The sequence below is a fragment of the Dromaius novaehollandiae genome, chromosome 7 (assembly GCF_036370855.1).
Source record: "Dromaius novaehollandiae isolate bDroNov1 chromosome 7, bDroNov1.hap1, whole genome shotgun sequence".
In the NCBI taxonomy this organism is placed as follows: Eukaryota; Metazoa; Chordata; class Aves; order Casuariiformes; family Dromaiidae; genus Dromaius; species Dromaius novaehollandiae.
In genome coordinates, this window is record NC_088104.1 from 37,889,897 (window position 1) to 37,917,855 (window position 27,959).

Here is a 27,959-nt window from a genome sequence, read left to right on the forward strand (position 1 = left end):
GGGACAACTGAGGGCTCTGTTGTCATCAAGAGGAAGCAGAGAGTGGCGCTGGAAAAGGATACCAGTTCCCTGGTCTCTGTTTTAATTAAATTCTTTTCGCAATTGTCTTCCCTGGCAGTTTAGCTGGGGGAATGTGGTCTAGCAGAGGGATTTTGGCTGCAGGCTTGACAGGATTATTTTTCTGGGCCAGATCCTTGCTTAGTGTAAATTAAGGTGAGTCTGCTAGCTACAATTACAGTAGTAGCAATTTACTTCTCCCTCTGAGAATCTGGCCCTGGTTTAGAGGCAGTGGGCAGTGTTGTATCATTTGTTCTTTTTAATTTTAGTTCGTCTAGATGCTTCTGCAGCACCCCTTTCTGGGAGAGTTTTGTGCCAGCAGCTCAGCAGTAGCACCATGCTTCTCTGGTGAGAGCAGCTTAGCAAACACAACATGGAGATGGCCTGGTGTGTGTTCAGACTCAGCATTTCCGCTTCCCTTGGCAGGATTTGGCTTTGGCAGTCTTTGTATTTTTATGTTTGAGAGGGGGTGGAGGGGGTTCACGGCAGGATTTGTTCGCTGTGGAGGGGACACGAGTCTGTCATTTTCTCTGGTTTTGACTATGTGTTGTCCAAGTTCAGTGCTGAAGAAAGATGGTTGGTGTGGATGCAGCATTTCTATGGTGGTTTCTTCCTAGCAATGGATGAAACACCTTTCTCTGTGGGTGGGAAGGTCTTTCTCCTGGTTTTGAAGGCCATTTGCTGGTCTTGCTGTTTATTATTACAGCCACCGCTTCTTCCTGTGCTGTCAGGATTTACCATTAGCCCTTTAGCTTCTCCGTTTTGCTTTTTCCCACCCTGAGTCACTTGGGGTAGGCGTGGGGAGACTGTGCCCTGCATGGCAGCTCTCTAGCCTTCTTCACGCTCGTTGTGCAGCACACACAGGACCTAGTTCTTGCAAAATCCCTAGACTTTGCTGGCCATGGTTAAGCAGGTGATTAGCTGGGATTGTTTTCCTTCCCCTTCCATTCTCTTGCCAGTTCCTCAGTTGCTCACCAGGGCTGTCTCTAAACTGCGTTTGTCAAGAGCCAAACACCGAAATGCCACGATTCTGACTGGGGCTTGGGAGAGGTAGCAGTATGTACCCTTTTACTAACATTACTTCCGCTTAAGTCCAAATGCACTTGACTCATAACCCTTAGTCTTCATAGTTCATTTTACGATATTTGCTGTTCATAAAGTCCCGCCTTTTGGAGTCATGTTGTTAACTACCTACATACACGTGTCTGCACCCAGCCCATGGAAGGAAGGCTTTTTATGGCTTCAGAAAAAAGCTTGAACATAGGGATCCTAAAGTCATTAGAAGACAAAATTTCTTCTTGGAACAAACAAAAGCACACACTATTTGTGGGATCTCACCTGATTTCTGAGCTTTATCAATACTAACGAAGCAAGGCTCTGCCAAAAAAGCACCTTGCGTAGAAATGGGTATCAGGTTCTTCATGCAAACGAACAGTTTTGAGAAAGACATTTTCCCCTGTGAACTGCTGTAGGAATTTGCTCCCCTTCCCCCATGCTCAGCAGAGGCAAGAGCTTATGGCTATGCTCTTGTAAGGTATTGTGGTGTTACTAATGCTGCTGTATTGATCACGTTGGTCTTCTTGGTCACCAGGGACTCCTGGGGGGATTTGTTTTGATTCTTAACACCATGCCTCCTTAAGTGCATTTTCCAATTCTTTCACTAGGTAAAGGGTGTTCTGTGCTTTATATCTTCGCCTGCAGGAAAGGTGCCTTCAAAAGGTTTCTTGGTGTCCTACCATCCTCTGTGCCTCTCATTTCTGCTTTCACGGGTTCCACCTGACTCCCACTCAGAACTGGCCCTGTCTCCAGTTTAAAAATGCTTCGCAACAGGCTAATTCTGTGCCCTTGGAGAACTGCTCAAGGAGCCTGTAAGCACTGTTGGCTGCTGGAATGTGGATAAACACATAGTTACGGGAACAGGAGAGGTTTCCTCTTTGCTTAGAAAGTGAGCAAAACATTGGTAAGAGCGCAGCATAGAAGGAAAACATGTGCAGGATGGTTTTGTTTCCACCCTCCCCCTCCAGGCTGATATTCATGACCTTGTTGAAAAGATCGGTGTGCTTCAGAGGCTGCACGTGGTCATTTTTAAGTGTAGGGAGAAACCAAATGTGGCTTTTATTTTTCCATCTGATAAATTGCCAATTGCAGGTTTTACTTACAGAACACTCTGAGTAGTCTGAGGAGAACACGATCACCTTGATGTTATATTTATGAGTAAAAATGGCATGAGGCAAAGAAAGCTCTTAGCTCTCATGTAAAGAAGACTTTTAATGCAGTTTTTGCTTCCAGGAATGCACCGTTACTTGTGCTGGGGAAGGGACACGTTAGCACTCCTTGCAGCAGTCCCGAAACGCCTGTAGGCACTCAGGGGCTTGTGGGGTCAGTTTGACTTCATGCTTCTTTGACAGATGTGGTGAGCTCAGTGCTGTGCCGTGATGGGACATCTGCAGAGCAGGGGATGCTTGTAGTCTTGGCAAGGAAGCGTTAGAACCATTTAAAATGGAGGAAGTCCTATGTGTGCCTTCCTCTGGCGATGGCGGGAGTAGCTCCTCTGGGATGCTCGTGCTGCACTCCTGAGGGAAGCTGCACGCTTACAAGTGCTGTGTTGGCCTCTGCAGGGTCTCAGGGTGGCATCAGAGCCACAAGTGATGCCAGAGAAGCTGTATCCTGAGCATGTAGGCTGCCAAGAGTGCCAGCTATAGCTGAAGCAGCAGGGCTCCTCCAGCTGCGTTCCCATCACTTCATGTTTGAAGTGTGCTTCTCTCCCATGCTGAATCCCGGTTCCTGGGCTGCTGGGACTGATGCAGATCCCTCAGTCAGCCCCAGGCACGGCTAGGAATTTTGGCTCTCGCTTCAGCTCTGATATCATCGTAACTGCTTGGGAAGCGGAGTCTGCTGGAGGCGAGGTGGCCAAGTGCTCCCAGGAATGTTCCCTGCGAAGCAGAGACTCTCAGCCTGTGGTCTCTTGGGCTGCTCCTCCTCTTCTAGCATAAAGGTTATCTTTGTGTGTTTATAACCAAAATAAAATTGCAGCTCCTGAAAGCTATAATTTGTACTTGGGGGAACATAATGTTTGTGTTTAGCTATTGCAGGGATTGTACCAAAGCACAGTGACAGAGGTCTGAAAGTGTTTGGGATGATGATAGCTGGCAACAGACTCCGCCTTTGGGGGCTACTGAAAACAGCTTTAGTTGAACAATATTGATGATAAACAAAATGACAGGAAAATGGAGGATTGATTGCATCATGAGGAAGAGAACCCCCCTTCTCCAGCGCGAGAAGCTGTCCTTGCTCCGTGATAGAGCCCAGGTTCCTGCGCTTCCCCTTCCCACAAACCAAGCCAAGAGAGCCTGGCTGCGATCTTCCAAGTCATGACATTGGAGATTTCCATCCCATCTCAGAAAGACAATAGAGGGAAGGAGTGGTGTACAGCAAACCCACAAAAGCAGGCTTATCTCGGGAGATACGATACAGGCTTAAATAGATAGGACAAAGGAAAATCAGGGAGAATAGGACACTTATGGTAAACTAACTAAATTTTTTTAAATGTCTGAGTTGGAAATATGCCAGATAACATGTCCGCTGTTTGGATTACAGTGACTACAATGTGTATTTCCTCTTGGAACATATTTCCTCTTCCTCCTTGTTGGTAAATGGCTTTTGTTTGTTTCAATCCTGGAGAGTAGCGAGGGATCCCAGTGCATGTTCGGTAGTGAGCTGGAGCTGCGTATGGTACTTTCATTAGTAGGATTGTAGTACCTTGAGCATGACATCTTCAGAAGCCCAGCATCATCGTTTGGGCCTTTTCATTCCTGAGAAAGATAAGTGCTGAGTTTCATTCAGTTTAGTCAGTGAGGATGCTTAAGGATGGGGCCGGAAAGCCCAAGGCCTCACTCGGAGCCTCTCAGCAATGTGGATGCAGGCAGAATGGACTCTAAAAGCCTTGGGGAGTTGTCAGCAGAGACCTGCCTTTGGCTGGTATTTTGTCCACAAGGTGATTCTGGATGTTGTGTTTAGTGGTGTACCTGGGAGTAATTTGGGAGCCCTAGGAGGGAAAGGTACTGACAAAAACTTGAGGCAGTCTGGCTGCCTTGCACAGTGTTATCCAATATGCTTCCATGGATATTTTGCCAGGAGAAAGAGAAGGTTTGAGAGAGAGGGCCATAAAAAGGGGCAGTGACTTGCCTTGGCAGCAAGGCTCCTGCCAAAAAAAAATGTTAGGGTGAAGGAACAAGGGAAGCAAAGGTGCTAATAGGGGAAGAGAGGTTGAAAGGCAGAGCTTCTCTGAAGTCCTTGAGTCTGACAGGTTTCTGAGTGCGGCTCACATAGGTTCCCTCCTGTCCTCCGCCTCCATTAGGAAGTGTAGAGTTTCTGCTGGCCTCTTTCTTCTGATGCCTACTCACAGTGCCCAACTTCTGCTTCTCACTAGCCTGTTCCCAGTAACAAAATACCACCCTTTGGGTCTCTGCATTGCGGCCTCTGCAGACTTAGAGTCCACAGGTATCCGGATGGGGCATCTCTGTGAAGGCCCATCGTGATACCGTGTAGCTAGCTCCTCTAACAAAAGGCAGAGTGTCCAGTGCACAGAAACATCTTGAATTAACCATGGTGGCTGCTTGGATACTGGGAAGTCATTATATCTTCCAGGAATACCAAAACATTGCATTCCTTGTAGGCTTTTTTCTGGCTGCTCCTACTATTAATAACTTTGCCCTGAAATAGCACTTTCATATTGCAGCATATTAAAATCCATAACAACTGGGTGGGTGTCCACAGTCAACAGACTCTGAGGAAGGCAAGCCAGAGTGAGAACCTCGGCTGTGTAAATTGGCTCGCAGAGGTGTGCTGACTTCGAGCAGCTGGTGCTCTGACCTGCTGAGCTTTTGCAAGTCAATAAATGCCAGGGCTCTTAATGGGATCTCCTGACTTCCCATCCTGCGCTGTCGCCATTAGCCGTACAGCCTGCTGGAAACCGCTCTGACACAGGAATGATCGCCTTCCTCTAATGAGGACTGAGCAGTGCCTAGTCCAGCTCTGGCAGTGCACCTTGAGTTGCTAACGATATTCACAAAGGCCCTGCTGATCTCCCTTTCGTTTGATCTAATGCGTTTTGGAGATGCAGGTCTCTGCAGATCCCTGTGGGCAGCTGCCTATGTTGCTGCGGAGTTGTTGGGCCAATACTGGCAGGCACTTTACCAACGTGCTCCCTAAATTACCTCAGAAGAGAGCCATGCTGCTTTTATCAGGGTGTGTAGCGCCTGTCTGATTTGAGGCTGGAAGAAAATCGCCTGATGGCTAGAATTTTGGAACAAATTCCTCACGGTGCAATGTCAAAAATAAAAACAATGGAAAAACACCCTTCTTGGCTGTAAGGGAACGTCCTTTAGGAGACACCTGCTTTTGAGCGAGAGGCCAATCTGGCTGCAGTGGGGTGCTTAAACGTGGATCTTGTTGGTTTTGGTGGGCAGAGATGATGAAAACCCTGGCCTAGAAGTGGTACCAACCAGTTTGTGAAAACCTTCAAATAGACTACTGGGCCTGAATTCAAAAAGAAAAAAAGGCAAAAAAGGCAGATACAAGCACGAGGATGTCTGAAGGTGGAGTTGTTTTTAAATTCTTTCTGTTTTTCCATTTGGGTCACATCGTGCCTCATAAAGTAGACAAGATTTGTAGTATAAAATAACTATCTCCAGCCGTCAAAGAACATGTCAAATTCTGCTTTGCATAAGCCCCAGAGTTAAGTGGCCCTGATCAAGAGCAGAATTTCATGGCGTTTGAATGCTGGCAAGGTCCTCAGCTGGTGTAAACAGGAACAATGAAATCAGTGCTGCTCGGTGCTTACTTACCCCAGCTGAGAATCCGGTTGTGTTTCCCATCGCTTTGCTTCTAGTCTTGAGGTTTTTTTCTCTGTGTAAGTGATGGTGAAACTCGAGGCTGCTGTCTTCTCTTTTCCTTACCCAGACTGGCGTATTTAGCACGGTAGCGCACACATCTTCCTGCTCTTGTGAGATAGCAAATTACCCAAGTGATTAAAAGAAAAGACAAAAAGGAAAACAGCAATCGGCTTTTTATAAACGTGATTGGACAGTTCTTGCACTCATATTAAAGTGTAAACTTCAGCCAAACAGCCCACTGCTCCCTGTGTGGCTTGAGGCAGACTTTGGCCCTATCTGTTTATTATGGTTTAGAAGTGGTATAAATGCTCTTCTATTCTTTTTTTGTTCTGACCTTACTCTACAACTCTTCCCCCCCTCCCTCCTGCTTCCTGTTTCCCAGACAGGTCCCCACCTCTTCTTCCCCACAGCCAAAAATAATACAAAAGGGAACATACAGAAGGTTTTCTGAGCCACGAGGTGTGATAATGAATGGGCACCATGTACAGAGTAGATAACAGCAGTCCCAGCACAAAAATGTTGCTCGTGCAATGTTGGGATGAGGAATTGCGTGTTTTTGGATTAGGAATGCAGTGTAATGCATCCCCTTGTTTAATGCTTTTTTAGGTCAGAGCAGAAGAGATGACTCACAGCCAAGAACTCACATGAAATGTACCATGTATTCTGGGTTTACTGGTACATCTCTTCTTTAGATTTGACTTAATAGCCTAATTGTGAAGAATTGCGCTTATGAATATGTCTTTGCATGAGGCTGTAAGAACAAAACTGGTGTATGCATTTGTGTCAGCTGCTGAGGAGGAAATTTTAAGCTCTCTCCGGATGTTAATGAAACATCTCTAAATAGTACACTTCTTCATTCATGATCCATTCCGGAATAGTTACAAGGAATCTGGTTCTGCTGCATAAACCCACTGCAGTATTTTGTAAGGATGAATCTTAACTGAGGATCGAGATCTAAAATATTGCTCTGCTTTGTGCATTTCACCGCCATCAGCATTTGCTTTTGCATATCCATTTCCTGTGAGAAGTTTACCACACTCTGGGGCATGCTTTGAACCTGATCCTTTGATTTCAGTGGGAGCTAGAACTGGCAGTTGCAGAAGCTAATTGTCTCTTTTTGCTATTTATAATGCTAAATTAAAGCTACTTCCAAACAGGACAGGAACAGGTTAAATACACACTTCATGAAGTCTGGAGAAAAGTTTGCAGGGAGGGCCAGTAGCCAGCTCGCTCAAAGCCATCCAGGATTGTTATATAAATAAATGATCTCTTCAAAAAGATTTTGAAACACACTTATGTTATAGTTATCATTTCTCAGATGGTCACTGTACAGCTACTTGCAGTCTGCATTACATGGCAGCAGAGCATGCAGTATGTGTGCACTCAGGGGTTTTCTCATGCGCTAGCACAATGGGCTGCCTTCACTTTTGAATTCATCATTTGGCTATCCGTAATCCTCTGCTGACATTGATGGTATTTTTAGCTGTTGTGACTGGTTGCAAATATTTTTTCTGTCTTTATTAAACAGTCAAACCCAGCAAAAGCCCTCCGAAGCCCTGATTCAGTTTTCAGTTTTCTTTCATCCATTTTTTAGCTAGATGCCTATTGAATTCAGCCATGCTTAGCTGCAGTCCTTTGTTCGGTATCTTGCAACTGGTGCACTCAAATTCTCTATGTACAAGCTCAAGTACAAGAGATTTTTAATGAACACATTTGACCTGTCCATTCACGAGAATATTCATTAGGTAAGATGCATTTCATAATCACTAAGTTTGGGAACAAATCTTGATTTTGATTCCTTGGTTAGAGTTATGAATTCAGACTTTTTTCTGTTTGACTCTTGCAGTATTTCTTGGTTTACTAACCATTTCTCCTGGTGAAAATTGCCAGCTTGTGGCAAAATTGCTTTTTATCCTTTGAACTTAATAGGCTGATAAAAGTCTTTGCTGACCTTGGTTACATCATTCCCCACAGCAAAAGGAAAATGTCTTGTGCATGTGTGAAGGTAGTGATTCTGTTCTTTAAGCAAATCTACAGAACTTTTTAAATTAAAATGTGTCTTCACTGAATGTAATCTCAAGCAGATCTACAAAACAAGCAAAGTTTGAAGTTTCTGACTTCAGCATTTTTTATGTACTGAAGAAAAACTCTGTGAAGACCATCCAGGGAGTATGTCATCTTGGTTGTGATAAAAGAACATTCTTCAGTAGTGCTTTTGTGTATGAATAATAGAGAATGGGCTGGTTTGGCTAAATACATTTCCTTAAAAGTTCATTTTCTGGTCTGAAACCAAGAAGGAAAAAATCAGCACAAGTTACTGTACTGAAGAAATTTGCAAACAGAGACTTGGGTCCTGTGTAGCTTATTCAACAGATATCATCGGGTTAATGGACTTGCCCATTCCAGACTGTGCGGGTGGCGAGACTCAGTCAGCCAGTGGTTTAGAGGACTAGCTTGATGGCTCAAGCATATGGCAAAGTTACCACAGGAAAACAAATCTCTGTTTATCGGCTGATCTTTGCTGACCACATGTGCGCCTGCTTTCTGCTCATGGCAAAAGCCTGTTTGTTGCGCATACGGCTAACTTGATTTGCTTATTATATACAGGGGACTAAGGACATGCATGCAGATATTTATCATGAGTTAGTTATCATTAAGTACTTACTGTTGTACCTGAAAGTGTCTTTAACTCCCCCTTTTTAATGAACTTTGTGTACTTTGTAGGCAGGATATACTGGCATACTACTAGTTTTGTCTTAAATCCTTTGCAACACAAATTTGCTATCATTTGAAACTTGTGCTTAATATTCACTCATTTCAGACTGCAGTTTGTCCATGTTCCCAAGTGTATTCTGCATAACTACTTATTTAATACTAAAATTCTGTTTATTTTATGCTGGCCCAAATGTTACACTTGTGATGTGCTGCAGATTTTTGACAACTAGCAACTGCCCAGTAAAGGTTGCCAAAAGGAAAAGCTGGAGGTTTTGGCAGCTGGGTGGGAACAGATGACAATCTTGGAATAGATGGGCAAGAGTATTGGGTTTTGTTGTTCAGGAAGTAATGAAGGCTTTTGGCAGTGGGAAAAAGATGCATCTTTCAAACCCTGTTTTGGGGTCAAGGACAAAAATAGCATGACATTTCAGGGACGGCAGGTGAGTTTTGAATTTCTCATTCCTCATAATATCTGAGTTGCCCTGTGATGGTCAGTTCAGTATCTGCCTCTCGGATCAGAAATGCAAATGCCACCGTAGCTCAAGGCTTTTGCTGTTCCGCTAAACAACGAAATAGTGACAACCAGGCACTGGACCTGGAAACAACCTGTCATTGCTTGCTCTGAACTTGAGTGAACTGTGGTGATATTCACCTTAGATTTATTGTTTTGGGCTGCTTTCAGATTCAGGATGTTCTCTCCTCTTTTGCAATCTTGAGACTCACGCAGTTATTTCATTTTAGAGATGAGGCCCCTTTTTACATGCGAATGGAAAGCAGTAGGGTTATGATGGAGACTGGAATTCGACCTTAACTATTGCATGGGTAGTTCAGCTTTGCTCATATAAATTATGCTGCAAAGAAAATCCTTTCGAGTGTTGTAAATGGAGCTGGTAGGTCAGACCTGCTTGTCAACCACACTTGACATTTTCATTCTCTGTCACAGCCCGATCTAAGTATCTAACTTCTTAATTAGGTTTTGGATAGCTTCCAAGATCAGTGCTTGATGTCCCATTATATCTGCAATAAAATGGCACTTAAAAGTAACTAGCACTTCCAGATAAGAACTTCCCATGGTCTGCTAGAAAAATTCAAAATCAAGATGTTATAAAATACTTCAGCATCAGTAAAACAGAGGAGCCCACTGAACATGTTGATTATGTGTCTTCCCCGACTTTCTGGCTTCAAATCATTATTAAGTGTTTGGGCTTTGATTTACCCTTGACAGAACTTTACTGTTGCTGCGCTGTCCTCAGCTGTGCAGAACGCCCAGGAGTTTCTGAATACTGTAAAGACTCCACAGTATAGGCAGGTGCTTCTGAAGTTACCTCTAATTTTTTCAAGAGCCTATATATATATGGGTCGAATTCTGGTATACTGCATGGCTGCAAATCAAGACCAGTTCTTTTCAATTCATTGGAGCAACTTCAGATTTATATCCTTGGAAGTGAGAGTTAATTTGGGGTCATCAGTTGGAACTAGGTTTTCCAGAGCTGTCTGGACCTGAACCCAGACAATGAGCACGTGCCCTCTTCAGAGACCGCTGGCCTGTGGGCAGGGTCTTTCCCTGGTCATTCGCTCAAGTGCAGACAGAGAGCTCAGGTACCTCCGCCGCCTTGAGACTTGGCACATAGATGGCCACGGTGGTCCCATCTGGAGCTTCCCTGCTGGTTGTTCTCTGGAGGAGAGTGATGAAGGCAGACATCAACAGTGAGCACCGACTCCAGCTCCTTCGTAGCTTGATTTTGAATGTTCTGGGTTGCGCTTTAACCTGGACAGCTGACAAGCACCAAGAAACGTAGGCTGTTCTGAGTCGAAGCCAAATATCTGCAAGTCTAGGAGAGATTGTTTGGGCTTTGTCATATCACTGTTGAAGCTGGTGACAAAACTGTCTTATTTCAGTGGCTCCAGAGTTAGGTGAGTGCTAAGCTCTGCAGGAAATGGTACTCGTGTCACATCGAATATCAGAGGCACACACTATGTTTCTCTTGCATTGTATTTCATAGGGGTGAGCGTACTCAGGTGTTCGATAAATAATCTTTATTTTCAGTAACTGAGCTCCAGAGGTAAGAATACATGTAGATTAGAGGTCATATGTTTCTGAACTGGAAGATGTACTGAACACTGAATTCCCTTGGATCAATGCTACTGCAGCCTCTGGAGGTACTAACTGCAAGTGAGAAGTAGGTCCTTAGCAGGTATGAAACAGCACTACAATGGCTGTCTTGTGCTGTCTGAAAGATCTGCTTTTGCCTGTTGAACTGTCATGGTGTGCAAATTCTGTGTATTCTGCTGCTATCCAGGCCCCAGAGGACTGAGGAGGTAGTATAATGTGGGGAATGAAGAGATGTTATGAGTTACCTATATGAGGCAGGGTAACAAACTGACTTTCTTTCAGGTGATGAAAATGTACCTCTGTTGGGAAAGTGACCCATCTTTTGCAATCGTATCCAAAAGTGAAAAATCAAGCTGAGGCCTTGTTGGGAATGTCCAGCTGCCGGACTGCTGTCCTCTGCTACCTGGCTTTCTGCAAGCACGTGGAGTCTAGCAAGGTCACATCCTATTATTTGTCAGCCATGAATCATCATTTCTTTTAGCTGGCTAAATTGAAGAGCAAGGTGCAAAGAGAATGACCCTTGTTAATCAGGGCAGGTAGGTTAAAGTAGTGGGTCACTTTTTATCCCTAGTCTGAGAAAACAGCTTGACAGCAATGAGCAGTCTTATGGATCTTCTCATTGTGTCCCTGAAGGGAGCCATCTTCCTCTTCCCTTTACAATTTTTGAAGTCTTTATTGCTGTAAATCATTCAGGTGCTGTGTAAGAAAGTTTAATGCCTGTCAAGTTGCCTGCGATGTAGCAGCCTACAGAATAGTAAGGCATATGCTGCGTGTGACATTTATTACATCCATTACCCATTTCTCCCCCTCTCTTGCATGAATGTTTAAGGAGAAGCTGGGCATCCAAGAGGACTGGAGATCAAGACAAGAACAGCGCGCTCCTGTCTTAGGTAACCTTGGACCATTTTCTTCCCAGTTTGGTAGTGAAGACAGAAGATCTGTGGAAGGTTCTCCAGGGTCTGAATCTACCAGTTTAGATTGGATGGTTGTCAATATCCTACTGTTCCCACCCAAAATTGGTATTCCTTGATGCACTTGCTGGCGAATGACTGGGTGAGAATGAGACTAAAAAACTCTCCTGCCCCTCCTGATGGTCCATGTGGCTGAAGTGGATACCTTGGTGGTCTCAGCCTGACTGGTTTCTCCAGGTCAGAGCTCAAGACAAGGGGATGGGCTTAGTTGACCTAAAAATTAAAAGTCCTGCCAGGGCAAGAATGAAGAAAACAGGTGGATTTCAAAATCCTGCCTCTCCACTCCACGGATGACTTAGGCCAGAAAGAGGGGAAGGTAGTGTGAGGTATTTGGCATAAGCAGGGAAGTGCATATGGGGAAGGAAGCATTGTTTCTGCATGCAATTGCCTGCTCTCGGCAAGTGCAGCAGCAGGTAGGACCCTGGCAGGGGGTAGAGGAAGGAGGGCTGTGGCCTTAACCCTTGTCAGGCTTTGTCTGTGATGTAGATTAGATGGAGGCCTTTTCTTGCTCAGTGTTGCTAGGATTTTTTCGCCTATTGACTTGAGAGATTGAGGGGGGTGAAAGGGAGGGACTTCATTATATTGTTTCTTATTCTTTGAGTTCTTTTTTTGTTCCCCTCTATGGGGAGATGGGCTTGATCTACTGGTTTTGGATTTCAGAGGCAGAAGGCAAGACATGACCAGCTGGTGTCTTGAAATGGCACAGGTGCAATGGCTGCGGGAGGGGGGAGCCAAGAATAATTACAGGTTTCTGAAGCATCAGGCTTTGCCTGAAAAGGGCTCATCGAGAAGCTGCTCTTTATGGAAAATTAATGGTGAAGCTGGAAAAACTGTCAGGCCTACTATTGTTGTCATAGGGGTAGTTATGCCTTAAAGGGGCAGCACGTCCTGCTTCCCTCCATGGGCAACGAGGAGCTGTAGCGCAGCCTTTCTGATCTTAGAGCAATTGAAATTTCATGTGACTGTCATCAGCTTTAATGGCCTTGAGTCTCTGCCTTTCTCTTTTTTTTTTTTTTCCCCTTTCCTTTCCCCCCTAATTTATGATTATGCTTGCTCTTTCGTTTGGAAGCCTTTATTTATTAGGCTCCTAAATCTGTTTCTCTCCCACTGGACGAAAGCTAAGTGAATGCAAAAGCCCAAATTAGATGTGGGGAATTCAAAAGCATCACCTGTTTTGGTGTGTGTATTCTTGAAAGGCTGTGGGGTACCTTTGGAAACCTGTTAGGATGCATTTGGGTAGAGACCAAATCCCCAGCTAAAGCCATTCCTCACAATCCCAGAATTGCACTTTAAACAGACAATGGACTTTTTCTGTCCGTAAGAGCAGCCTTCCCGTTTTCCTGTGCGCAGCCCTGGCTCGGTGGCTTTCCAGGGTGCTGGTACCAAGCTTTCCTGTGAGAGCAGCCTGAGCATGGTCTGTAGGCACCAGTGCCCCTAGGGACAGCCCTGGTAGTGTCTGCTGCTTGGTCAGGAACCGGTTCGGATGGACCTTCATGGGAGAGGGGACTCCCAGATGGAGGCCGAAGCCTTGTCCCCTGTCTCTCCCCTTGAAGGAAGTCCTTGGCACTTGATTAAGTGCCGAGGCAGGGCGGCAGTGCTGCAATCGCATGGCCCAGCAAGGTTAGGCAACAGCAGCGTGAGGTGCTGTGACGAGTTGCTTGAAAGCTTAATGCCGATTGCTGTTGTTTCAAGCTCTATCCAGGGAGCAGGAAGCGGGGAAACCTTGGGGGCTGAGCGGGGCGGATGTGCCAGGGGCCGAGCCGCATTGTTGCAGCAGGAAATAGGAACCGTTCCAGAAAAACCCAGCTAAAGGAGAGCTGTGGGGGAAGGGGAGGACACAAATAAGCAGCTTCTCAGGGCTGCTGGAACAGGGCTGTCAGTGGGAGAAACGCACCAATAGCATCTGACAGGAATCGCAAAGTCTTTAGTGTTTGCCTTGTACTGCGTTAGTGTTTGCAGCATTACTCATGGATTTCACAACGGTAACGAGGTGGAGCGGGGGAATCCTCGTAATCTGACTTCAGCTTTTCTCAGCCACTCGCTACTGGAAATACTCACTGGAAGAAAAAGGGATTAGCGGCTGGTTGCAGCCTCTTGGTTTCCTGGAGCAGTGCAGTGATATAGAGTTAACCCGCTGCCCTAGTAGTAAATGCAGCTCATCACCGACGTAGGTATAGGAAAGGGAATCCCCCTGGTAGAGGCAGTAATCTGGAGCAGGGGACCTGGGTTTAAGTCTCTGCCCTGCCACAGGCTGTCTCACTGACCTTGAAGAAATCATTCAGATTCCTTTGTGGTCAGTATGGACGATCGCACTCCCCTGCCGTACAGCGGCTTGGGAGGTTGTGGAGGGCACCAGGCATAATAATATGTCGTGGGCCATCATGTTGGTTGAATATCCAGGGCAGCTCAGATGAGCACCACTGCTCGTCTGTACAAAGATGTAAGAGTCCAGGGGTTTTGTCAGTGTTGGTGTTGCTTGGAGTGACAGTCATTCTTCAGGAGGTGACATCGGGGAATTTTAGAAGCAACAATGCTTTATACTTTTAGCCCTTCTCACTCTGCTTGGCAGGAACCAGACTCAGGAGCAGTACCACAACACAGTGGTGTCTGCAGGTGTTGCATGTCTTTTTGTGTCCTTTCAGGACCAGAAGTTTATCCAGGTTAAAAAGCGGGTAGGAGAAGGGGACAGCATGGAGTTTTAAAACAATTCCCAGGCACTGCTGAGAGGGCACCTTGGCCCTCTGTTTTCAGGAGTTGGACCATCCCCTGTTGAATGTCAGGAGCGCAAAAGCTTGACAACTTCACCTCCCAAGTATTTGACAAAATCAGTTCTTCGGAAATCTCTTTTGTGATAAATAAAGCTCCGTTATTACATTTGGGGAAACTGAGCAGAGACTGTGGTAATTTGCTTAAGGCAAGAATGCTAACTAGCAAGTGTCCTACCTCCAAGCCTGTGTGCATTATATATATCATATCATGCCTCTGAAAATTATCCACATGCTAAACTATAGCACTCTTCTCTTGCATATATTGCTGTTTTATTGCTTTCTGCCCAAGTCTATCTCTACAGCTCAGATCTGTAATCAGTGATTATTAAAAAAACAGGTAACTGTCCGACAAATTCTTTTCTTAACTCTGAAAGTCATCTCACCAAATTACATGTGAAAACAACAGCATTCCTTCCTCAGTAGGTTAAAAGTAATAATCTTGAGTTACTTCGTAGCTCCTAGACAGCTATGAGTGGGACCTCTTTAACCTCCTATTGATGAGACCTTTGTACTCAGATGTCAGGAATCTGTCTCCTCCTGTCTTTGGCGATAACAAGTTTTTGTTTCTCTATCAGGTGCTTGACTTCCAGGTTGAGATGTAGCTGGGTGGCCATAGGCTGCTTTGAAAAATTTGGTCTGAAATTCCCTTCCTTATTGTCTCTAGAAGTGTTCTCTCAGGAGTAGTTTTTAGAGGTTTCTAAAAAATATTAGAACGTCTGTCTCTCCGAGTCCTGTAAAATCACAATGGTGGTACTAAACTAGCTAGCCTTTCAAGCAGCAAGAAATGAAAAATAGCACTAATAAACTCTGTTAAAAGCTCCTGAAACTACAGCTAACCATTTTCTATAAATAATAAAAGTTTATAATGTGGGTTTTGGAGAACGTTGAGCAGTTTGATGGTGCCTGGAGGTTTTACTGGGACTAGCTCAGGACACCTCACATAAGGTCCATTTAAGTAGGGGAGGCTCACCCCATCCTCATGTTGATGATCATTGCTTTGGAGATGCAGGAACTCATTTTTAAGTGGCAGCCACTTTAACTGTGTCTTTACTTTTTAAAAAGCTGCGTGTGTGTTTGTGTGCAAGTCTAGTATTCTGTATACAGGAAGTCCCACTTGACCAGATGTGCCAAAAACTCTCTAAAAATGACAGTCGAACCCTTTTTTCTGTCACATCTTCCCTTGTTTTACGCCCTTTAAATAATCTGCGGTATCACTGGAGTTTTTCTCTGTCTCCTGTTTCTATCTTAAAATGCTATAGTTCAGAATTGTGCCATTTTAAGAACAGATTGAGCCCCAGCCAACTATGCTGAGTTAAATTTGGAGTGAAATTTAGTGTTCGTGGAGAAGGAGGAAACAATTCTTTGGAGAGGCAACTTTTTGTTTGTAGATCTCCAGGAGAGCAGTAAGCATCGTTTCATACGGAGGTGACTGTTGGCCAGATTACACTTACATTTTGAAAGGACCTGGTATCCGTGGGACAGCATGCAGACTTTCATGAAAAATTCAGTAGATGCTTTCCAGTTGTTATGTCTTCACATTGATGACATGTCCACTGCTGTATGCAGATATTCCTGCACCCTGTCTCTGAGCAGCTTCAAAGAAGTGCCAGATCCTCATATCTCCCAGAAGGTGACCCTTTCATGAGAAGGTGCTGGTGTGCATGAGTGCCATCTCTGAATGGCTCTGGACCACATTTGTTCTCCTGCTCTAGGTGGGAGCTACACTGCAATCTCTCTCTAACGGCGATTTCTTTCCCTCCTCTCTCCCTTCCCCCTCCTTCTGCAGACATGCCTCGAATTGGAGCGATACCTTCAGACAGAACCACGGAAGATCTCCGAGAGCTTTGGTGAGGATTTGGACTGCTTCCTTCATGCTTCCTCAGCTCCAGATGCAGAGGACAGTATCCGACGGCTGGACCCCATCCTCTTGCCAGTGGAAACAAGTACATGTGACAAAAACGCCAACATGGACATTATCCTCTCACGGGACAAGCTGCTGTCTGAGACGTGCCTCAGCTTGCAGTCCACCAGCTCTTCCACAGAAGGCTACACAGCCGTCAACCAGGCCCAACTCAATGCAGTAACCTCATTAACACCCCCTTCGTCTCCGGAGCTCAGCCGCCACCTCGTAAAAACCTCACAAACTCTCTCAGCGGTGGACGGCACGGTGACATTGAAACTGGTGGCCAAGAAGGCTTCACTCAGCTCCATGAAAGTGGGTGTGGCAGCAGCGACTGCGGGGACAATAAAGAGTGGGCAAAGCGACAGTGAACAAGGAGGGACAGGGGCAGAGGCATCCCCGGAAAACAAGAAGAGGGTTCATCGCTGTCAATTTAATGGATGCCGGAAGGTTTATACAAAGAGCTCCCACTTAAAGGCTCACCAGAGGACTCATACAGGTACTTGTGTAGGATGCTTCTCCCTTCTTGTCCTCCTGCCAGCTATAACAGTAACCGTCTCCTTTTATTATCATTTAGAAAAAACCCTCTCTTCTGAAAGTCCAAGCCTGTATCTGTGAAACAGGGCAATGGAAAAATATGGCAGGCCACCGGTTGTACCTTTTTCAAGAGAACAGGGGAATTCACTGTCTACAATTAATCTGTTGTGGTTTAATGTCTTATGGGGCTTGATGCAGAGTAGTTTCAGGATACCTAAGGGATTTAGATATACCATTCACATTAAAACTGTCGTCATGCCAGTTTGGGTTTTGGGTACTCAGTTCCCCAAGACAACCTTAAAAACGTTGATTTTAGTCATATTAACAGTTTGAAACAGAAGATACCGTGAGTAGGTTTTTTGTTGCCTTTCATATGGGGGAAGAGAAAAAATGTATTTCAGATCTGAGATCTGTGATTTAGGAATAACGTGCGTGTGAGAGCACATGTGTAGATGCAGACATATGAATGTGTACAGACACATGTGCCCTTGCTATCTTGGGCTACTCTGGTGATAAAATACAGTGAGAACAAACTAGAGAATGACGTGGAGCCTGTCTAGTATAGGTAGAGAGGGAATAGAAGGTACGGAAAAATATCAGGCTTTTTTGGGGGGGGTAATGTTTGCTAATGTTGTATATAAGCTTCACTGTGTAAGCTTCTTGAAGCATACCAAATTGGCTTAGATTTGGCTGTTCAAAATCCCCAATCTCCTGTCATTTGTTCATCATCCCCAGTAGCTTTTCGGTTGGTATTCATTGGCAGTAATAGCTGTGCAGTTGACTAGCATTGCTGCTTTGTTCTAAGCTTCACATGTGATGAGAGATGATAAATTCCCATTAGCACTATCTTATCATGTGATTATTCTTGTTTCCAGAGGGATTGCTGTAATCAGTTTTCTCAATTTTACTGTAAAATGTGTGGTCTCTTACGATAACTGCACATTTAATTCACGATCTTATCATGCAGGCAGATTCCTAAAAGCGAGGTTGTTCTTGCAAGGTAGAAAATAACATGTTGGACCAGTGCAGTAAATCAAACAAATGTGTGGGTTGGTGAGAGAGCTGCATCCGTCATATGCTAGGCAACACTGTAAAAGTTACATGGTCTGAAGCATAAATCATATTAAGATATGAAAGGCATTGGTTTTGATCTTTCAATATGGGCTTCCGAGAGTTTTTACTGGGGATAGTCAGCTTGGCAGTAGTGACCTCACTTGCAATCCAGTGATTTGGAAGCCAATGGAAGTAGTTTAGTCATTTAAAAATCTGCAGCAATGTGGTCAGGAGGAGACGCCTTGTACTGCCACTGCCATTTTGGGGCTCGTCCACAGCAGAGCAGGCCCCCCTCGCTGTGGCTCTCCGGGAGACATCCCAGACGAGGCCTTCCCGAGGGCAAAGGGGCTGCTGCGGAAGCACAAATGGAGCAGTGTTGTTGTTGACACGGTGGCCTTGTCTGTTCAGACCTGACCCCTGTGCTCCTTCTCAAGCGGGAAATGATGAGTCTCACGAGGCTGTTCTTGAAGTTAGCCAAGAATGTGATATGTTCGCCTAGAAAGGGGGAACTTGTGGAATTTTTATATTTTTGTCACCCAGTAGGTGGGTATGGGAACAAGGAGTCCTGAGAGCACTTGCAGAAACAACTGCTCTTGCAAAACCTCCAACCTTTTGAGTTAAAATCTTGCAAGATTTTGCGTGTTTTTGAATCCCAGCCCTAGGTCTGGTTGAACTTTGTATTGAACTCAAAACCGTTCCTGTAGGTAACATCCACATATCAAGTCCTGTGCATCTCTTACATTTTTCTCTTAATACATGATGAGAAACATTTCTCACTGTGGTCCTGTGGCCTTAGACTGCACATGCTGCCATTGATGTGCGTGTGTCTGCCTCCCGCAGCAACGGTCCACGTGGTGAGAAGGGCAGGTCCGCCTTTACTGGCAGCCAGGGGAGCCCTTTGTCAAATGATGAGGCTGCAGCTGTGCAGATGCAGTGTCCCTGCCACCGACTCCCATCACCTCACGTAGGGGTTTCAGCTGCCCCTCTGAGCTTGCCAGTTAAAGCTTCCATCTTTCAACCATGCTGTAAACGAGCCGCCCAGAAAGCATGGTTTCATTTTGCAGCGTGCATCGGACAGAGCCTTGTTGCTAGAACAAAGCCGAGCCACCTTTAATGCAGCACCTGGGAGCAGATAGGCACCTGGCTCCCATTTTTTCAGTGGGAAGCAGATTGCCTAAATGTCTCCGAACATCTACATGTTGGGAGCAGTCTGAGTCATTGGTGGGCAGGGTGCAATAGCATCATCTAACTAACTTATCTGGGTCCACAGTGCAAAGTGATTTTAAACCCCTTCATCCTGTGTAAGTGCTCTGCTCCCGTCCCTTAAAAACGGCTGGCCTTTGGATGCCTTACGAATCAGAGCTGGTACGATCCAGACGTTCAGTCTGTTCACTCTGACCCATACAGTGGCGCTTCCCTGCAGGGAACCCCAGGGCTTCCTGTAGAAGGGAAGGACAGAGGGGAGTAGCGCTGGAGATTTGGGACTAAATTGTAAATGGCAGGGGCTGCCTCCTTCCCTGCGCACACCTTCAGGGCTAGGGGCAGGGAGCCCTTTTCTCTGTCGGTGCTTTGTTTTTTCCCGCAGCTGGCTCAGAGCTGCCGTTCGCTGGAAGTGCTGTGGGTTGTGAATGCACCCAGCAGTGCCAATGGCTAGTAGCCACTTGGCTTAGGCAGTGGCTGAACCAGAGGGCCTGAAACGATTGCGAGATATTTTCCTTTGGCTGGTAGCTTGTTAGTATGTCATGCGAGAGCAGTCTGCCAGTGCGGGCTCTGTGTAAAAGGGTGTGATTGCCCCGACAGACAAAGAGCTCAGTGTGGGGTTCGCTGTCAGGGAGGCAGATGCAGGCCGGTCACCCAGCTTGCATGTGCAAAGTCCACTTGTGGGATCAAAGGGATTAGCTGCCTTGTGTGAAAACAAGAAAGCCATGGGTCGGGGAGCTGGGGGGTGGCAGGCAGCGGAGGGAGGCTGCATTCCTTTCACTGGTATGTAACGCTGACCAGACACTGGCTGGCGTGCCTCGCTGCGTGATGAGCCAGACGGGGCTGGAGGCAACACGGAGTGAGAGCAGCTTGCTAGATTGGTGCTCATCTTCTCTCAGGGCTTTGCTTTGCTGGGGAGCCCAGAGGCAGTCAGACCCCGTGTTGCACTTGGTGCCACACAAGGTTCCCTTGTTATTTGTCCACATCTCATCCACGAGGGAATGAGGACACTACTGTAAGGCCCATCACAACGGTTGAGTTGGTTATGAAACCACCTTCTGGATGACCTTTGGAGGGGAAAAAACAATTATCTGTGTGGGAGAGAATTTAATCTGGAAGGGAAAGGGGAAAACATGGGCCAGATGGAAAGGGAAATTAAAATATTTTACTGAATTCAGAGTAAGCGGGGGCATCTAAAGTGAAGGGTGTGTAAATGAGCTGAGAGCAGTGTTGGGACTGACTGTCAGTCAGAAAAGCGAAGAAGCCATGCAGGGGAGAAATAGAGGCTGTGCCTGTAAGCAGGAAGGAGAGGTGAGCTGTAGGTTTGGAAAGACCATGCTGCTGATGTGGGAGTGAGACGAAAAAAATCTAAAGAAGGAGCCACGAGGACACATTCTCTTACACTTATTCACGGAGCAGACATCAATGCAAACAACGACAATTTGTCTCTTTTGAGAGACAGAAATTTTAGTCCTGTCTTCACACATGCCTGGAGATGAATTGCCAATGTAATGGAGAGTGGAGAGGGAAGGAATTAGAATGAGCAAAAAAAAAAATGTATAGTCATCGGTACTTCCTAAATTAGAAAACAGGATATTACTGGTGAGTGTCTGGCTACAGATAGGTCTTAAGAGTAAGCTGGCCTATGACCTATGGAGAGGTTAGTCTCAGAGAAGTTGCTGTGTCCCCAAGATCAAAGACCTCTGGAAGGGATTTCTATCTCCAGACAAAGCCAGTCATATTGGCCTTCCTTGCACTAATGTAGAGGGCAAGGTATGAGACGGCGTGGATGCTTTCTGGCCAGAAAGAAAGCATCACATATAAACTTCTCAGGAAATACTTAAGATGGGGATAATGATAAAAAGGTGACCTTCAGAGGGTTCTGCTGAGGTTTGCATTTTGTGAGGATCTGAAGGCTTTGATTTTTTTTTTCTATTTCCGTCCAAAAAGAGGATCCGATACAAGCTAAGCTGAAGTCTAAGAAATAGCAATTGCTCATTGCACATCTATATTTAGCGGCATAAAGCATAAAACAACTGGGAGATACCCATGCAAATAGATATTAGCAGTCTACATGCTATCTAAAGAATATGCAGGTTTAAGTGGAATCTGTTTGCCATTGTCAGGACATCTTATTTTAAATTACATAGTTCCTTGATCCAAAGTGCCGGGTGAGAGTAACAAAATCAAATAAATCCTCCCTGCAGGAAAACAAGTTGCTACGTTTGCAAAGAAGAGGCTAGGGAGATACAACAGTATCAGAAACAGCATTAAAGAATATGAAGGTTTTTGAGGCAGGATTTAAAATGGCAGAGAAGAAAAGTTTCCCTGAAGCATTGGGGCTAGAAGAGGAAAAGTCCAGAATTTGGAAATGGTAGGAAAAGAACGAATTGAGGTGAGAAGGCTGGGTGATAAATAAAGGAGAATAATATGAAATAAAGGAATAATAGAGAAAATAAAGACTATTTGAGTCCATGATAATACAGGAATGGGAAGTTGCATTTCTGTATTGTGTTAACATGGTAGCACCAGTGAACAGTAAGCCAAAGAAGAGAATGAAAATGCTGATAGCCAAGTGAAGCACCAGTTCAGCAGGATGCAAGATTTTGACTAATGGGTTAGGGAGATGCATTTGGAAAAGCAGTGCAGGTAGCAGAGGAGAAATGAAAGCGCACGACCCAGGATTTTTACTGCACAAGAAGAGAGACCCACAGCTTCCTACAGAGTCCCTGGCCTCATGTGCAGAGCTGGAGCCCTGCTAGGGGACACCGGGTCAGAGGACACGGAGGATACTAAAGCTCCCGTGGCAGCAGCTGAAGCAAGGCTGAGTTTGCTACTGGAAACAAGAGCAAGGGAACTGAAGAAGAAGGGGTATGTGAGGAAGGCCTTTATTCATGGTTGTGTTTATTGTGGGGTACAGTTGCATTGCCAAATTGGAAAGACGTGTTTTGCTGTTTTTTTCTTTTTTAAAAAAGTTACTTGAATAACAGCATAGATAGAATTTATCAAAGCTGACTAAAATGAGCCCAGCCTGATCATGAGCTCTTTAAAACTTTACCTTTTGAAGGCATTGAACCATTTGGGAGGTTTGGAGAGGAGGGCTGTGATTTCACTGCGGAGGGCCAGAGCCTCACTTCGTTATTACAGCGAGAGCCCAGGCTGCAGAAACGAGCCCCGTGAGTGTCCCAGATGGAGGGAGGATGGGCTCTGCCAAGAGCAGCCCTCGCCATTGAAAACACCAGTGTCGTTCGTCCATTGCTTAGTTGCCAATACCTGAATTCTCAGTCCTGTGTTTCTGCTCCATCATTTGCCAAATCAACAGCACAGGGAGGGAGACAATCTTACTGTTTTGGTTTGAAAATGTAAATGGGTATTGTTTGTTTGTTTGTTTGTTTGTTTGTTTGCTGCGCGAGATGGTTTTGGCAAACGGTTCGGGGCTGGGAGAGCTAGCGAGCGATGTTTGCTGTCTGCTCAGCAGCTGCAGGAGGGAGAGTGCGGGCGCCTCCAAGTGTTATGGCAGGCTGCCTTGGTGAGGCACGGAGAAGCCACCGCGAGTTTGTCATCCAGCATTTTCTTTATATCCATCCATCCCTGAGCCTCTCTGAGGCACCCAGCAAAGAGGGAAATAATATGGATCGCAGAGCACGGCCTCAAAGAGAAAACGCTCAAGCTGTCTCCTGTCGACTCCCCTCGGTGTTGCTGCCGTCCCGGCTGGATTAGAAAGGGCGGGTTAGCGACGAGAAGCTGGGTGTTTCTTTTCCATTTGTCCAAGGCACTAACGCTTCTGAAATACTGGAAGTCCCATGCAAGGCTGAATCATTGTGTCTTACAGATGTGGGCGAGACGGGGAGCTTCTTGTACACTGCTGGGCAGTTCACTTTCCGACCAAAATCTGGCCCAGGAAGATCATTCCCCAGGAGCTTTGCGGCGGTGTGCCAGGGAGAGCCTGGCTTCTGCGGGGCCTGCCCCCAGTGATGTGTAACACTCCTGTGGCCCTTTCTGTGGTTGCCGACACTGACCTAAATTTCCCTGCCACGTTCCAGTTGCCCTGTGCCTGCTTAAACCTTTCCTGAGGTTTCAGTGCATTCCTGATCATGAGACGGTATTGCATGTTGTCGGGAAGCATCATAAATGTAGCTGCGTTTTGGCTTGGGTGAATCACCTGCTTTGTGTCCCCAGGGCTGCTCCTCAGGAGAGAGAGGAGGGGACAAGGCCTGCTAGGTGAGAGGCTCTGCGAGATCTTTCCGTGGAGGCGCGTGGCCTTGGGACGCAGGCACATGCTCCGTTCACCTCTTTCTCCCCATCACCCCGAGGAGCTGTTGTCCTCTCCCGTCCGTGAGAGCTCGCTGCGCAGGTCTCTCTCCCCTCAGTTCTTGTGGTACATGTCTGTGGCTCGCAGCCACGTGAAAATGTTGGCCGGTTGGACCATGAAGATAGGTTAGCCCCACGATGGAGAGAGGAGGGAGCAGTTATGGGCTCAGCCGGATAGTTTTGGGTTTGGCAAAGGAAGAACTGGTTTGAATAGTGAAGCTGAAGTCACGGCTGGAAACAGCACTGCAGAGGGAGTATGCAGGGCCTGAGCACGTGTGTTCTCAGGTCCAGAGACGCTGTCTGGAGAGATCATTTAAAAGCAAGCATGCCCTGAGGCACACGCTTAGGCTGAGGTCTGAAGCTTGCTGGAAGAGAAGATCCAGAGCAGGTTTGGAGAGCTGAGGCTGTCTGAGCAGGAAAAGCCAAGTGTGCTACAGCTCATCTTTACAGCAGGTATCACATTAGGCTCTTCTTAAGCACAACATGGGTGTCATGGGTGTTTGAGTCTGGGCTCCATCTGGGCAAGCAGCCAGGTACCTGGATGGAAAGTGTGGGGGTCAAGGGGTTTATTCCCCATCCAGAGCCTGCCTTTCACAGCCCGTGTGGGACATGGTCCATATACCCACCTACTGCCAGCAGCAACTGCAAGCCGAGCTTGTGAACTGTAAGCCTTCATCTAAACCAATCTAAATATTGCTGAGGCATCCAAGCTTACACCAAAAGTAGTGGAGTCCCAAATAAAACCACTTTCTTCGCTTGGCTGGTAGATGGTGTCCACGTTATAGCTCAGACCAGCTACGAGGAGGGAGGTCAGTCAGACATGCCTTAGCAGTAGGAAGAATGGCTGGAAAAAGTTATTTAAAGATAGGTAAAGGACAAGCATACAATGCAGAGTGTAGGGTGGATTTTGTTTCTGACTGGCTGGAGTTTAGGAGAAAGTATATTTGTTTTCAGAAAACTTTGGTCTGACACCACTCTCAAAAGCCAGTTGGTTAACAAACATCAAGCAGTGAGTGGTAATGTACTGTGGTAGACTGAATGTGAGACAAGGACTCCCAAGCGAGGAGAGCTTTAAAGACTAGCTCAGCAAAATACTGCATGTGTACCTGCCTTGTCTCCAGGTCTCCAAGGGCATCCAAAACCTTCGTGTCACAGGGAAGTCAAACCCACTGTCCATAGGTCAGCTTTATATGTTACAAGAAGTCCACAGCAATAAAGGGCTTAACGGGAATTAAAAGCCTTTAAAGAATTGCAGACTGGTTCTTGGCCTTGGCAATCCCCGTGTGCAGATGGGCGCCCAAGCCTTCTGCCGGGCAGCTTCGTGCCCAGCCGGGCGCCCGGCCTCCGCAAACCACCACTGAGAGCTGGGGCTGAAAAACTGGCTGAAAACACATTTGTGGGTGTGCTAGCTGAGCTAACAGCGAGGAGCTTGTGTTTCAAGATAAAAGCTGATCCCCAGCTGAGCTGTGAAAGAAAGGTGTCCTCGTTGTATAACCGCACACATCCAGAGCTTTAGCAGGGATTTATTCCTCCTTCCTACACATCTGCACTCTTACCGCTCACTGACAGAGGCAGCGGGATAGATTAGCTGGACAATTTTGCAATGTCATTCTCGTTTTCTGATGACGTTAATGCTCATTAGTGCACTAGGAGCTTGTATTAGTTCTTTGAAATTAATGATTTTATGTAATTTATAAAAATACAGGCGTGCATATCTGCATATGCTTTGTTCAATCTGTAAATGTTTGGAACCATAGTATGTTTAATTTTGCATAAACATTGCTTTGGCCCTCTGCTTGTTCGTCACCTGTAACTTTGCAAAACTTTTCCTTCTTCAGGTTGAAATTTTCCACATTTGGTCTTTTTCCAGGGTAGTTGCTGTTTGTTACTTTAGGAGTTTGAGGGGAAATACTTGTTTTTTAGGAGAATGTGGCATGTGTGCTGGGGAGGGGCGGGCAGGAAAAGAGCTTTCTTCAGTGTAAAAAGTTGAGCCGGAAACTTGGCATATTTAGTGGAAAATAGCCTTTGAGTAGAAGATCTTTATCTGTGAATACTTGAGTGAAAATTAACTTGAATGGACTGTTATGCTCTGTTGTACACTGACATACCACAGGTGAATGTGGTATGGCCGATACAATTTTATCATTAATTCTCTGCAAAATCCAAGGAATCCAAATGTGAATCTTTTCCTGGACTTTGTTTGTCTTTCGATGAGTTTTCAGAAATGTGTTTCATACAGAAAAAGCAGTTTTAATTTTTTTTTTCCTCTGAAGATGCAGTGTCGCCTAAGAAGGGAATTTCAGAGACATTTGTATCTTACTGTAGCTGGATTCATGTGGTAGGATGAATGACCGCGGTGATACCTGACCGACTGTTTGCATCTCCCTTAGAGTTAAGGAGAGGGGTCGGGTCGTCTGTGGCTTCTCCGTGATCCAGATGCAGAGACGTCCTAGGCAGTAGAATTAACCATCTTTACTCCCCGCCTGGGAGAGGGCTCCTCAGTTTGCCAAGGTTTGCCCCTGCTCCGTGTTTTTCAAGCCCAAACACGTTGTTTTCCTCCCCCTGCCCCAATCAGGTTTAGTATCAGAGGGACCGAAAGCATCCTGGGTCTCTTTCCTTTTGTCGTTGACAAGACTGGGAAACAGAAAAGATTTTTTTTATCATTTTTTGCTTACGCTTTGTTGCTGTGTTATCCCTGCTAACCTGCATTCCTTGCTTTCTGTCATCTTCCTCCTGTTTTTCAGTGGCAAAAGGGAGAAAAGGAAGCAATAGGTGTATAGTGAAGAACATCAACCCTGCAAGAGTTTGAATGAGTGGGAAGCCACATTCACTAGCGAAAATATGGAAGAAGAAGAATTAAAAATGTTGACATTTGGGGAAGGGGCCAATTCCTCTTCATCTTTTCTGCATCAGTTCTAGCGTTTATGTTTTGCCTGGGATTTTCAGGGCCCCCAGGCCTGAGTCCTGGTGCCCAAAGGACGCCACTCTGGATGACATCCCTGTGTGCCGTGGCCCGCGGAGGGCTGTCTCTGTGACTCGCCGTGCAGTGTAATTTGCAAAAAAGCCAAGGGGGAAAAATCGATTGTGGGGTCCTGGGAAAAGCTGACCCGGTGAACTGCTGAGTTTTCCTCTTGATTCCTCTCTTCCTGCAGCCGCCGCTGCCGTGCCTCGTGTCTCCGAGCTTTCAGAGCCCGGCTGAATGCGAAACTAAAAGCCCTGATTAGAGCAGGGTTTTTTTATTTTTTAAGTTCTCGCTGCTCCTCTGGGGCCCAAAGTAATGGCAGCTGGAGGCAGCGGAGAGCTGGTAATTAGGGCAGGCGGCAGTGCCTCGCCTGACGGGAAGAGCGCAGCCGCCGGGCTGGCGCGGCCGTCACTAGGAGACCCGCGCGGCGCCCGCAGCCGGGTACCAGCCCGGCCTGCTGCGCAGCTGCTTCCCGCGCCCGTTGCCCAGCAACTCCAGCCGCTCTTTTTCTCCCCCCCTGCTTTCCGGAGGCTTAATTGGGTAGTTTTGCTGCTGGTGCTGCTGGCGGGTGCCCGCCGGGGCCGGCAGCTCCGCCGCTCTCCCCGGGGCGCGGGGCCACCTCGCAATTAGCGGGGCAGAGGCGAGGGCGGCGCGAGGCGGCCGGCACCTGGGCCCCCAGCAGCCCGCGGCGGGGGCCGGGGCGAGCGGGGATAGGCGTTCGGTGGGCTTTGTCGCTCGCCGTGGGAGTTGTGCGTAGCAATAAGGGGCGATGCGGCTGGGCGCCCTTTCAAGTAGAGTAGAAAATGGGATATTTGGGGATATTTCTTTCCCTTTGAGCGCCGCCGCGTGCTTTGCCTTCCTCCGCTTTCCAGCCGGGCAAGGGGGCTTTGTGGATGTGTGTCGTGTACTTGTGTGTGCGGAAGAAATAAGGCTGAAGAAATGCATTTCATGTCCTGAATGGCTGCACGCCGAGGACTGCTGCTGGCTTGGAAGACGGGCTTTGGCGAGGCCCTCGGGGAGCCACCAGAGCTTTGAAGTTTGTAGAAAGACTGATGGGACATTGGATCAGGTTCTTCACCTCTTTTCCTCCACCTCTAATACCGACATGATTAGAGCCATCTCTCCATAAGGGCCCTTCTGACCCTTTTGGATGAGAGGAGCTATACATCGTCCGCGGCAATGCGCTGCTCTTGCACTTGATCATCCCTGCCGGTCTAAAAATAGGCACCACCTCCTCACACTGTGTATTTCACAGGCCTGCCACGTTCCTCCCCGGCCCCGCGCCGTCCCCTGCGAGTTTTTCTCTTGTGCTTTGTCACCCTTTCAAAGGCTTTTCCGTCTTTCCAGCAGGTGGCAAAACTGTGAATAAAATGCCTTTTTTTCTTTGCTTTTTTGGGTAAAAAGCATTGGTGACACGTTTAAGCACTGTCCGCTCCCTGCCCCCCCACGTTCCTTTGTAATAATAAAAGATAATAATT

General features: G+C 46.5%; 1 protein-coding gene across 8 annotated transcripts in view; it reads left to right on the forward strand.

The window, feature by feature from the left end:
* Nucleotides 1-27,959, forward strand: part of KLF7 (KLF transcription factor 7) — a 65,942-nt gene that overhangs the window by 16,639 nt on the left and 21,344 nt on the right. For 7 of the 8 annotated variants that reach the window (XR_010390043.1, XR_003260977.2, XR_010390042.1 and 4 more), the window contains exon 2: nt 16,305-16,917. Coding sequence is in view for 3 of the 8 variants with exons in the window: in XM_026111469.2 (XP_025967254.2) it covers nt 16,305-16,917 (613 nt within the window). In the remaining 5 variants the exon portion in view is untranslated. Of the gene's footprint in view, nt 1-16,304; nt 16,918-26,263; nt 26,712-27,959 lie in introns of those variants that run through there. The other variant, XM_064515237.1, reaches the window with a different exon arrangement.